This window comes from Rhinoderma darwinii, chromosome 2, assembly GCF_050947455.1.
Source record: "Rhinoderma darwinii isolate aRhiDar2 chromosome 2, aRhiDar2.hap1, whole genome shotgun sequence".
Taxonomy (NCBI): domain Eukaryota; kingdom Metazoa; phylum Chordata; class Amphibia; order Anura; family Rhinodermatidae; genus Rhinoderma; species Rhinoderma darwinii.
Genome location: NC_134688.1, coordinates 311,596,331 through 311,610,130, shown reverse-complemented (window position 1 = coordinate 311,610,130; position 13,800 = coordinate 311,596,331). Strand labels below are relative to the sequence as shown.

At 42.9% G+C, this 13,800-nt stretch overlaps 1 protein-coding gene across 3 annotated transcripts in view; it reads right to left on the bottom strand.

Moving 5' to 3' along the window:
- The window catches only part of GGNBP2 (gametogenetin binding protein 2), a 240,155-nt gene extending 227,269 nt beyond the window's left edge, over nt 1-12,886 (bottom strand). Inside the window, exon 1 of one of the 3 annotated variants that reach the window (XM_075853531.1) lies at nt 12,549-12,886. In XM_075853531.1, coding sequence (XP_075709646.1) covers nt 12,549-12,641 — 93 coding nt within the window. In that variant the 5' untranslated portion in view covers nt 12,642-12,886. The remainder of the gene's footprint in view (nt 1-12,548) is intronic. The other 2 variants (XM_075853530.1, XM_075853528.1) reach the window with 2 other exon arrangements.
- Between the last annotated feature and the right edge of the window lie 914 nt (nt 12,887-13,800).

Below are 13,800 nucleotides of genomic sequence, written 5' to 3'. Positions count from 1 at the left end.
GGCTGCCGCTGTGTGATACAGTCATTGCCGCGCTCCTGAGTGCTGATAACAAGGTCAGGATGATGCGATGCGGCCAGCGCTGCTCTAATGAGCGGCGGCACTGAAAACAGAACATGGCGGGCGCACTGCAAAACACCTCCATGTTCTGTCTTCAGTGCCTGAACCGCCGCTCATTAGTGCAGAACCGGCCGCATCTCCTCATGCTGACCGCGCACGCATTTCCTGTCAGGAGCGGGGCAATGACTATTACACAGCCGCAGCCCCGCTGGCGGAGATCAGATCAGAGAAGCCTAATCTCCGCCGTTATTCCCGTGAATGCTGCGATCACAGCGGACTGCAGCATTCAGGGGAAAATGAGATGGGGGGGATGCGCCTTGGATCGCGTCACAGGGAATTCCTGTGACGCGATTGAGGGACATACCATATATGGGCAGACAGCCCAGGGTCCATTGAAGGACCCCAGGGCTGTCCGACCATATTTCCAGGGCATACTTGGCTATATCCCAACAACTGCCTGTGTACTAGCAGTACACAGGCTAATGTACTGTAATAAAGATATATGCCAATACATTAAAGTTTAAAAAATAAAGTAAAAACAAAGTAATGTTAAATTAAAAAAATACACATACACCTTTTCTACAAAAAACATTAAAAATAAGTCTCAATACATAAAATATACACACATTCAGTATTGGCGCGGCTGTAATAACCTGCACAACAATTTTTGTGCGTCATTTATGATGTGTACGCTGTAAAAACAAAATAAAAACTGCTTTCTATCACTTATTGTGGGGCACGAGGTGTGATGAATTTAACCTCCATGTGCCTGGCATTAACAGTAATTAACCCCCATCATGTACCTTACATATTAACCCATTATGACTGAGAAACATGATGGGGTTAATTACTATATAATGTGAGGCACGTGGAGGTTAACCCCTTAAGGACGCAGCCTAGTTTGGGCCTTAAGGCTCAGAGCCCATTTTTCATATCTGACATATTTCACTTTATGTGGTAATAACGTCAGGATGCTTAAACCTAGCCAAGCGATTACGAGATTGTTTTCTCGTGACACATTGGGCTTCATGTTCGTGGTAAAATTTGGTCGATATATTCAGTGTTTATTGGTGAAAAATTGCAAAATTTAGAGAAAATTTTGAAAAAATAGCATTTTTCAGAATTTAAATGCATCTGCTTGTAAAACAGACGGTTATACCACCCAAAATAGTTACTAGTTCACATTTCCCATATGTCTACTTTAGATTGGCATCGTTTTTTGAACATTCTTTTATTTTTCTTGGACGTTACAAGGCTTAGAACCTAAACAGCAATTTCTCATATTTTTAAGAAAATTCCAAAAGCCTTTTTTTAAGGTACCTCTTGAGTGCTGAAGTGGCTTTGACGGGCCTATGTATTAGAAACCCTGATAAAACACCCCATTTTAAAACTAGACCCCTCAAAGTATTCAAAACAGCATTTAGAAAGTTTTTTAACCCTTCAGGCATTTCACAGGAATTAAAGCAAAGTGGAGGTGAAATTTACAAATTTTATTTTTCTTGCTGAATTTCAATTTTATTCAATTTTTTTTCTGTAACACAGAAGGTTTTACCAGAGAAATACTACTAAATATGTATTGTCCAGATTCTGCAGTTTTTAGAAATGTCCCACATGTGCCTCTAGTGCGCTCGTGGACTAAAACACAAGCCCTAGAAGCAAAGAAGCACCTAGTGCATTTTGAGGCCTCTTTTTTTATTAGAATATATTTTAGGCAGCATGCCAGGTTTGAAGAGGTGTTGAGGTGCCAAAACAGTAGGAATCCTCCAATAGTGACCCCATTTTGGAAACTACACCCCTCAAGGAATTCATTTATGGTGGCTGTTACCATTTTGAGCACACATTTTTTTCACAGCACGTATTTGAATTGGGCTGTGAAATGAAAAAAATTTCATTTTCTCCAATAAAATGTCATTTGTGATCAAAATTTCTTATTTTCACAGGGAACAAATTACTCCATTTTGTTGCCCAATTTCTCCTGAGTGCAGCAATAACCCATTTGTGGCAATAAACTGCCGTTTGGGCCCATGGGAGGCCTCAGAAGGGAAGGAGCGCTGTGTGTTCTTTGGAGTACAGATTTTGCTGGTTTGGTTTTCGGGTGCCATGTCGCATTTGACGAGCCCCAGAGGTATCAAAGCAATAGAAACCAACCACAAATGACCCCATTTTGGAAACTACACCCCTCAAGGAATTCATTTATGGGTAATGTGACCATTTTGAGCCCATAGTTTCTTCACAGAACTTATTTGAATTGGGCTGGAAATGAAAACAAAATTATTTTTTTCATATAATATGTAGTTTTGGCTGAAAATTTCTTATTTTCACAAGAAAAAAAATACCCCATTCTGTTGCGCAATTTGTTCTGAGTGCCGCAATACCCCATTTGTGGTGATAAACTGCCGTTTGGGCCCATGGGGGGGCTCAGAAGGAAAGGACCACCATTTGGCCTACTGGGGATTTTCTGCGAAGTCATGTATGCAGAAGCCCCTGAGGTACGAGTACAGTTGAAACCTGCAAGAAGTGACCCCGTTTTAAAAACTACACCCTTAAGGCATTCATCTAGAGGTGTAATGAGCATTTTGACCGCAGACCTACACCCCATAAACTGTAATGTGGGTTCTCCTGGGTACGGCAATACCCTACATGTGGCTGTTATCAGCTGCCTGGGCACACAGCAGAGCTCAGAGGGGAAAGACGAGGGGGGATAAGCTGTGCGGAGTGCATCAGGGTAAGTAAAACTGGGGTAGATTAAAAATCAAGGACTGTATGATACATCTTAAAACACTTTCATACAGAGCTCTGGTTATTCGGGACACCTGTCACATTGATATATTGTGTCATCCCTTATCGCCCTCTTATAGCAGACTTTGCACCTCTTTTTACTTTTTCCCTTCTTGCCAGTTTGGGGAACTTCTACTGGAAAGGGTTGCCGCCCTGGTATGATGCGTGTGGCCTCGCTTCCAGAAGTACTGGGTGCCCCCCCTTCTTGGTCCCTAAAGATTAGGTTCTTGATAATCACCTCTTGAAATTCCAGGAAAGTTCCCGTCTGGCCTGCACATCGACGTAGCACGTACGCATTGTACAATGCCATCTGTATGATGTGCCCGGCCAGCTTCTTATACCACACCACAAGGCGCTGTAGGGCTTCAGAACTTGATCTGACAAGTCCATCCCTCCCATGTACCTATTGTAGTCCAGGATGCAGTCTGGTTTGGGGGTGGCCTTTCCTTCATATATCCTAAATCTGTAGGTATACCCTGATGCACTCTCGCACAGCTTATACATCTTCACGCCATACCTTGCCCTCTTATCCGGCAGGTACTCGCGGAATTGAACCCTCCCTTTAAAATCTACCAAGGACTCGTCAATAGAAATACACTTCTCGGGGGTGTATGCTTGGGAAAAGCGGGCACTGAAACGGTCTAATAGGGGTCTCCGTTTATACAAACGGTCAAAACTGGGGTAATCTCGGGGTGGGCACTGCTCATTAGCCGTATAATGTAAGAAGCAAAAGTATTGCCTCATTTATTTATTTTTTTAGGTTACAGTTCAGTTCTGAAGTTGCTTTGAGGGGCCCATATATTAGAAACCCCTATCAAACACCCCATTTTAGAAACTAGACCCCTCAAAGTATTCACAACAGCATTTAGAAAGTTTATGAACCCTTTAGGTGTTTCACGGAAATTTAGAGCAAAGTAGAGGTGAAATTTACATTTTTTGTTTTGTCAGAAAATCCTTTTTATAACACAAAAGGATTTATCAGAAAAACGCAACTTAATACTTATTGCCCAGATTCTGCCGTTTTGAGAAATATCCCACATGTGGCCCTAGTGCGGTAATGGACTGAACCACCGGCCTCCTAAGCAAAGGAGCACCTAGTGGATTTTGAGGCCTCTTTTATTAGGCACCATGTAAGGTTTGAAGAGGTCTTGTGGTGCCAAAACATTGGAAACCCCCCAAAAGTGACCCCAATTTGGAAACTAGACCCCGTGAGGAATTCATTGTAGTTTTCTTGGGGTGAATTCGAGGTTTGATCAGTTTTTATTCTATTTTTAGGTGGCGTGGTGACTAAAAAACAGCAATTCTACTATTGATTTTTTATTCTATTTTTTTTACAGCGTTCACCGTGCGCTATAAATGACATATTCACTTTATTCTGCGGGGCGATACGATTACGGCGATACCATATGTTTATAGTTTTTTTAATGTCTTATGGCGTTTGCACAATAAAATACGTTTTGTAAACAATCATTCACTTTTTGTGTTACCTTATTCTAAGAGCCAGAACGTTTTTATTTTTCAATCAAAGCCATGCGAAAACTTATTTTTTGCGTAACGAACTGTAGTTTCGATCAGTACCATTTTTCGGTACATGCGACTTTTTGATCTCTTTTTATTCAATTTTTTGGGAGGTGAAGTGACCAAAGAATTGTGATTCTGGTACGGTTTATTATTATTTTCTTTTACGGCGTTCACCGAGCGGGATAAATAACAAAATTATTTTGTAGTTCAGGTCGTTACGGACGCGGCAATACCAAATTATGTATAGTTTATTTGTTTATCTATTTTTATTAAGAATAAATGACTGATAAGGTAAAAAGGGGGATTTTTACTTTTAAAACTTTTATTTTTACACATCTTTTTTTAACTTTTTTTTTTACTATATTACTTTGTCCCACTAGGGGACTTGAGGGAAGGAGGCCCTGATCGCTATTCTAATACACTGCACTACATGCGTAGTGCAGTGTATTAGAACTGTCAGCTACTCACTGACAGCAAGCATAGTGGGTCCTGACGTTGTCAGGACCCACTAGGCTTCCGTCTATGGCATAGCCGGACGCCATTGTTTGGTGTCCGGTTGCCATAGTCACCATCGCCGGCCGCTATCGTGTAGCAGGCCGGCGATGGCAGCTTAACCCCTAAAAAGCTGCGCTCTCTATAGAACGCGGCTTTTAAGGGGTTAATCAGCGGGGACACAGCGATCCGTCCCCGCTGTAGGAGCTGTGACAGCTCCTGTACGAGACAGCAGCTGTCACAGCTCCTGTATGTGTCGGGAGGACGGCCGAAACGGCCGTTACTCCCGAGACGTACTATTAGGTCATGGAGCGCGAACGATACAGCTGCCATGACCTAATAGTACGTCCAGGAGCGGGAAAGGGTTAAAATCATCCCACCACGCGCCTCACATCAGAAAATGGAAGAACTTGTTTTTTTTTATTAGTGTTGGCAAAGTATCAAATTGGTAACGAAATCACAATACTAAACGAAGTATCGGTATCGAAGTCCAAATTCTGGTATCGTGACAACCCTATGGAGCGGGCTCACGCTCCATACACTGCAGGTGTCTGGAGTCTTTTACAGCTGACACGCTGCACTTTAACGGCCAAGAACAGCAGTTTCGCTGTTCCTGCCAGTTTATACGGGTTGTGCCATAAAACACATGTATCCTCTATCCACAGGATAGGGGATACATGTGTGATAGATAAGGAGAACGGGGACCGAAAGTCACCAAGAGCGCTGCATGAGAAGCTTTGACTTCCGCGTTCTGTGTCCGGCAGCTTCATAGAGATCAATGGGATTCTTCTGCGCATGCACGAGCGGCTCTCCATCGATCTCTATGGAGCTGCGGAACAGATAAGCCGGACACAGAACCCGGAAGTCCAGGCTTCTCATGTAGCGCATTGGGTGACTTTCGGTTCCCTGTTCTCTTTATCGCTGGGGGTCCCAGCGGTCGGACCCCCAGCGATCTCACATGTAGCCCCTATCCTGTGGATAGGGATACATGTGTTTTATGGCAAACCCCTTTAACTAGTTAAATACAGCAGTCAATAGCGACGGCAGCATTTATAGGGGTTTTTCTATGAAGGACATTTACGATATATACACAGGATTAGGGATGTCACGATACCAGAATTTGGACTTCGATACCGATACTTCGTTTAGTATTGCGATTTCGATACCAATTTCGATACTTTGCCAACAGTAATAAAAAATAAATAAAAATCTTCCGTTTTCTGATGTGAGGCGCGACGTGTGATGAATTTTGAACGCGCCTCACATTAATAGTAATTAATCCCATCCGGTTTCTCAGTCATAATGGGTTAATGTGCGAGGTACATGATGGGGTTAATTACTATTAATGTGAGGAACATGGAGGTTAAATTCATCGCACCTCACATTAATAAGTGATAGAACGCCGTGTTTATTTCATTTTTTTACAGCGTACACATCATAAATGATGCAAAAACATTGTTGTCCGCGCCATTACTGAATGTGTGAATATTTTATGTATTGAGACTTATTTTAATGTTTATTGTAAAAAACGTGAATGTGTATTTTTTTTTAAATTTAACAATACTTTGTTTTTACTTTATTTTTAAACTTTAATGTACTGGCATATATCAGATATGTGCTAGTACATTAGCCTGTAGACAGATAGCACACAGGCAGTTGTTAATGAAATATGGTAAGACAGCCCTGGGGTCCGTCAATAGACCCTGGGCTGTCTGCCCATATATGGTATGGCCCTCGATCGCGTCACAGGAATTCCCTGTGACGCGATCCAGGGGCATCCCCCCTGCTCATTTTCTCCTGAATGCTGCAGTCAGCTGTCATCACAGCATTCAGGGGAATAACGGCGGAGAAAAACGTTAGATAACTTTTCAGGTGTGTATAAAAAAAAAAAATAAATAAGTAAAATAAAAACACCTTTTCCCATTTTTCCCCAAGCAGAACGTAAAAAATAAAATAATTTGGTATCACCGCGTTCTGAAAAGTCTGATCTATTACAATATACTGTTATTTAACTCGCACGGTGAGTATAAAAATTGAAAACATTAAAATTGTTTTTTGGTCACCTTAATGCTTAAAATAAAAAAAAGAAAATAAATAAAAAAAAGACAAAAAAATTAAAAACAAAAATTGTATGTACCAACAAATGGTGCCAATAAAACTACAGCTCTTCCCGTAAAAAAAATAAGCCCTCACACCGCTCAATCAATGAAAAGAATATTTTAAAAAAATGTATGACTCTCAGAATGTCGTGAAACAGAATAAATAATTTAACAAATAATTTTTTTCCTATTTTTGGTTGTCTAAAACCTGGGGAGTCTTATAGTTCGAAAAATACGGTATTTTTTTTCTGTAACACAGAAGGTTTTACCACAGAAACACAACTCAATATTTATTGCCCAGATTCGGCAGTTTTTAGAAATATCCCACACGTGGCCCTAGTGTGGTAATGGACTGAAACACAGGCCTCAGAAACGAAGGAGCACCTAATGGATTTTGGGGCTTTCTTTGTATTAGAATATATTTTAGGCACCATGTCAGGTTTGAAGAAGTCTTGTGGTGCCTCTTCAAACCCACAAAAAGTGACACCATTTGGGAAACTACACCCCTCAAGGAATTCATACAGGGGTGTAGTGAGCATTTTGACCCCACAGGTGTTTAAAGAGAACCTTTCACCTCCCCATACATGTGCAGCTGAGTGCATGTAATGAGGAGGGCTACGGACAGTGTCACAGCAAGAGCTGGAGAGAGGAGAGCAAGTGCGTTCTCAGCCATGTTACACGTCCCATTGACAGTTCAGGGGTATTTAAATATCGGGCACCAAATATAATGGCACTAATATCTAAAAAACGGATGAGGGTAGAAACATTTTTTATAAAGTTCCCCAGGGTTTGTGCAGCCCTGCCCATTACATGCAGCACATGTATGGGCAGGTGAAAGGTTCTCTAAGAGAATTTATTAGAATTGGGCAGTGGAAAAAAAATAAAAATTCTTCAATAAGAAGTAGCTTTAGCGCAATTTTTCATTTTCTCAACAAATAAAAAGGAAAAAAATAAAATAACCCCAACATTTGTAAAGCAACTTCTACGTAGTACAAAAAATACCCCATATGTGGTCATAAACATCTGTTTGGGCACATGGCAGAGCTCAGAAGAGAAGGAGCGCCGTTTGGCTTTTGGAGTACAGATTTTGCTGGATTGGTTTCTGGACGCTGTGACGCATTTGCAAAGCCCCCATGGTTCCAAAACCGTAGAAACCCCCCAGAAGTGACCCCATTTTGGAAACGACACCCCTCAAGGTATTGACCTAGGGGTGTAGTAAGCATGTTAATCCTGCAGGTGTTTTCCAGACATTAATGTGCACTCGATGTTGGAGTGAAAATGGGAATTTTTCCATTGATATGCCAATATGTGGTGCCCAGCTTGTGCCATCATAACAAGACAGCTCTCTAATTATTATGCTGTGTTTCCCGGTTTTAGAAACACCCTACACATGTGGCACTAATATTTTGCCTAGACATTTAACAGAGCTCAGGAGTGAAGAAATACCATGCGAAGTTGAGGCCTAATTTGGCAACTTACAAAGTATTGGTTCACAATTGCAGAGCTCTGATGTGAAATAATAAACCCCTGAGAAGTGACCCTATTTTGTAAACTACACCCCTCAAGGCATTTATTAAGGGGTGTAGTGAGAATTTTCACTCAAGTCTTCATAAATAAATGCGCTACGGATGGTGTAAAGTAAAAATTTCAATTTTTCCCAAAATATGTTATGTCAGTGGCAAATATGTCATGCCCAGCTTATGCCACTGGAGAGACAACCCAAAAAATTTTTAAAACTGTCTTCGCCGAGTGTTACCTGTTAACTTTATTCCATGGGTCAGAAAGATTCCGGTGATACCAAATTTATAGCACTTTAGGTTTCACAACTTTTTGCACAATAAAATTACCTGTATAAAAAGAATGTTGTAAGAACCATAACTTCTTAATTTTTTTTGTCTACGGAGCTGTATGAGGACTTGTTTTTTCGAGACGAGTTATAGTTTTTATAGGAATTTTTGGATACATGCGACTTTTTATTCCAATTTTTGTAGGGCAAAGTGACCAAAAAAAACCTGAAATTCTGGCATTGTCTTTGAGGCTTTTTTTTTACGGTGTTTATCGCATGAAATAAATAACATTTTTATAGTTTAGGGAGTTACGGTCGTGGCAATACCAAATATGTATTGTTTCTTTTTTTCAATAAAAAAGGACTTGATAAGGGAAAAGGGCGATTGTGTTTTATTTTATTATTTTAAACTTTTATTATATGTTTTAGAGCTTTTTTTTTTTTCAGTCCCACTAGGGACTTGAAGGTCCAACAGTCTAATTTATTTTCTAATACATTGCACTACCTATGTAGTGCAATGTAATAGAGCTGTCAGTCTTTCTCGGACGGCAAGCCGATTAGGCTTTCGATCGCTGCATCTAAGAGGTTAATGGCAGGGATCGGAGCTAGCTCCGGTTCTTGCCGTTACAGGAGGATGTCAGCTGTAACATACAGCTGACATCCACAGCTAATGACACGGGCTCAGCTTCTGAGCCCACGACATCTTGCCGTCGGCTACGGAAGCCTTTTAGGCCCTGCCTCCTGGCGGGGGGCCTGGAAGGGATCCGTACTAGGCAGACAGGGAGGCCAGAATTAGGCCTCCGGTTGCCATTGCAGCCACCAACACCCCAGCAATTTCGTTATCGGGGTGACTATTAGCTGCAAACACCTTAAATGCAGCGATCACTTTTGACAGCTGCGTTTAAGGGGTTAATTGCAGGGATCAGAGCTAACTTTGGTCCCTGCCATTACAGCAGGGTGTCAGCTGTAACATACAGCCGACACCCGGGGATGATGGCACCGGCTCAGCTTCTGAGACGGTCTCCACCATTTATCGTATGTATACAGCAATTTGCAGGAAGAACTGGCTTTCCATTACTTATCCTTACGACAAATGTCGGGAAGGGGTTTAACTGAGGCCTGCGGTTGTTTAGATTTTCGTCTGGGTTCTTTTGTGAACTCCTGGATGAGTCGTCGATGCACTCTTGGTAAAATTTTGGTAGGCAGGCCACTCCTTGGGAGGTTCACCACTGTTCCAAGTTCTCTCTATTTGTGGATAATAGCTCTCACTGTGGTTCGCTGGAGTCCGAAAACCTAACAATGGCTTTGCAACCCTTAACAGACTGGTAGATTATTTATTTTGTTTCACGTATGTAACTGAATCTCTTCATAACATGGCATGATGTGCTACCTTTTAAGGTCTTTCTAGCCTAGTACTTTCAAAAAAACTTTTGATATTTGAGACAAATCAGAAGTTTGATTGGTGGGGGTCCAGGTTCTTGAGAGAAACCCCCACCACACTGCACCTTCAGCTATGATTGTAACTCCTTGTTAGGGCGTGAATCTCGTGGAAGTTACGCACAGCACATGGGGCACAATAACTCCAATGGGGCCATTCACACATACAGGAGTTTTCACGCAGCGAGTGAAACTCACTGCATGTCCTATATTGGTGCGTTTTCACCTGAAGTCCATGGGTGTGTGAAAACTACTCACAGCACAAAGATGAACATCCGTGTGCAGTGCTCAATTTGCAAATAAATTTCATTAAAAAAAAAAAAAAAAAGTTAAAGGGAAGGTGTCGCGGAAATTTTTTTATATAAATTTGCTTTTAGTATGTTAGTAAAATACATTTTATTTATTTGTGTTTTTGTGTTGTACTTTTTTCTCTCTTACTTCTCTATGGGGGCTTCCCTTTTTTTTTCATCTCTCTGTGTGTCGATTAACGACAGAGATGGAATACGGCACATAGAGACTGCGAACAGGAGCAGTTTCATTCACTATGCTCCCTCTAGTGACCAGCACATGGAAATGTTATAAAATTAGAATCTAATTAATAATATTTCCGGACTTGTGAAAAAATTCAAAAAAATGTAAACACAATGTGTAATCACTTATATACTAACTGGAAAAAAAAAAAATTCTAGTGACACATTCCCTTTAAGTGCAAGTGGGTGAAAAACATGCCACTCGCAACGCACACGGACCAGATTTACATGGGTAAGGCCTCATGCACACGACCATATTTTTTCCCACCCGTAAATACTGGCGTAAATACGGGTCACACGTATTCCACCCGTTTTGCACCAGTATTTACGAACCCGTGCCCGTAAATATGGGTCCGGTGTCACCCGTATTCCACCCGTATTTACGGGCACGTTTTGTGGCAGCAAAATAGCACTGCACTAATCGGCAGCCCCTTCTCTATCAGTGCAGGATAGAGAGAAGGGACAGCCTTTTCTGTAATAAAAGTTAAAGAAATTCATACTTACCCGGCCGTTGTCTTGGTGACGCGTCCCTCTCTTCACATCCAGCCCGACATCCCTGGATGACGCGGCAGTCCATGTGACCGCTGCAGCCTGTGATTGACCTGTGATTGGCTGCAGCGATCACATGGCCTGAAACGTCATCCAGGACGTCGGGCCGGATGTCGAGAGGGACGCGCCACCAAGGCAACGGGCGGGAGACCGGACTGGAGGAAGCAGGAAGTTGTCGGTAAGTATGAACGTCTTTTATTTTTATTTTTTACAGGTTTATACTGATCGGTAGTCACTGTACAGGGTGCTGAAAGAGTTACTGCCGATCAGTTAACTCTTTCAGCTCCCTGGACAGTGACTATTTACTGACGTTGCTTAGCAACGCTGCCGTAATGACGGGTGCACACATGTAGCCACCAGTCATTACGAGAGCTCCATAGACTTCTATGGACTGTCCGTGCCGTTATTACGGCCTGAAATAGGACATGTTCTATCTTTTTCAACGGCACGGGCACCTTCCCGTGAGAAAACGGGAAGGCACCCGTCGCCAATAGAAGTCTATGAGCCCGTTATTACGGGTCGTAATTACGACCCGTAATAACGGGAGTTTTTACGGTCGTGTGCATGAGGCCTTAATCTGTCACGCTCATGTGAATACAGCCTTAGAATGGCTCACACTGAACCATCGCAGACCTGGTGAAAAACGCCAGACAATATTACGGACACCATGACGGAAACTCGGGAAAACCCATTAAATTTGATTCCGTAACGCGACAGATCCTGCAGTTGTTTTTTTCATGTTCCGTTCCTATGACAGAGCAACGTAAAGCCCGGACGCAGATGTCAACTATGCCTTAAAAGGGTCACTATGCCAATTTTATCACAAGAAATTTGAACTTAGTGCCCGGCTGCAAAGCATTATGGCCACAAACCTGATGATACTAATGCAATTAATCTAGGGTGTCTTTCACATCACAAGCTGTACACACAGAAGCGATTTTTTCTTTATTAGTGTGGAGCAGTGTTGAACTTTGAAGCTACGGTACGGGACTCGTGTACAGGCCACAAGGCGAATAACCGAAAGTATGAAGCGTCAAACATCTATACCAACACGTCTCAGAGCGGACACCTCACGGCACGTATCGTATCGTTCTGGAGACAATTCTCACACATAAACCGCAACAAGCAAGCCAAATAGCAGCGAGTCAATTAGGTTGAGGCAGAGGCCTAGACGTCAGGCCAACGACTTGTTCTAGTTGTGAAGCCCGAGCCTGATTGACGACGACGCCGCTTCCCCCCTTCATTAACCTCTGCCTAGCTAGCCCAGGCAAAGAACAAGATAAAAAACAGGTCACTCACGGTCAATGTGTCATCGATGTATAAAGGGATTTGCCTCGTATCGAAAGGAAATTCCTCCTCTCCGTCTCTGCAAACTGCAACCAGACGCGCCATCTCACTCTACCACTTTTCGCAGCTCCTGCATAAAACAGTATCGTACACTGTCGTAAACAGTAGGCGGACCCCGCCCTCGGCTCTTAGTACGTGAGCACTTCCGTAGAAATCAGCAGATTCCGTAACTTCCAGTGTCCTTAGTCCGCAGTGCGTGGCCCAGTGACAGTGAAACAGCTTAACGTTATTACAGGTTGTTTTTCAAAAAGAGCGGTTAGGGGAATGGCAAACTTAAACACACGGACTTACGTGAAACGCTCGTTGGCGAATCTGCCAGAGCAGAATTCCCTGCTGGAACAAATAAAACTTTATTATTACCACTTCTGGGTGACACTGACACAAAGTTCTAGGACAGTGGCAGTAGTCCTGCTGATCTCTGGAACATCTGATAAGCGTTTGACAATGATAATCAAGTGCCTAAGGCTCTATTCACACGATAAAGTCCGAGTATCGGCCATTTTGGTCCGTCTTTCTCGGCCGCTTTGCATCCGTTTCCGTGTCGTGTCTCCGTTTTTAACGGCTGTTTTTTTTTCTGTTCGTTTTAAAAACGGATGAATTTCATTTGTACATTTTTTTGCCACACACTTTCCTCTATAGATAATGCCACACAGCCCCCTCTAAGTAGTGCCACACAGCACCCCTGTAGGTAATGACACACAGCCTCCTCTAGGTAATGCCACACAGCTCCCTGTAGGTAGTTCTACACAGGACCCTTTTACATAGCACACAAGACCCCCCCCCCCCCCCCCCGATACCTTTCTGTAGATAGCGCCACCGTTACAGGAGAAGGCCCATGTATGGACAGTGAGGTCAGGGACTTCTCCTGGAGCGGAAACACAGGCCACAGTGCCGGGGATTCCACTTCAGAAGTACCTTGCGTCACTGTGTCCATATATGGACAGTGAAGTCAGGGACTACTCCTGAAGCGGAAACACCGGCCACAGCGCCGGGGATTCCACTTCAGAAGTACCTTGCGTCACTGTGTCCATATATGGACAGTGAAGTCAGGGAGTTCTGGAGTGGAAACACTGGCCACAGCTCCGGGGATTCCGCTTCTGAAGTCCCTGACATCACTATGTCCATATATGGACAGTGAAGGACTTCTCCTGGAGCGGAATCCCCGGCCACAGCGTTGCCGAAGCTGTGGCCAGGGATTGGGGAT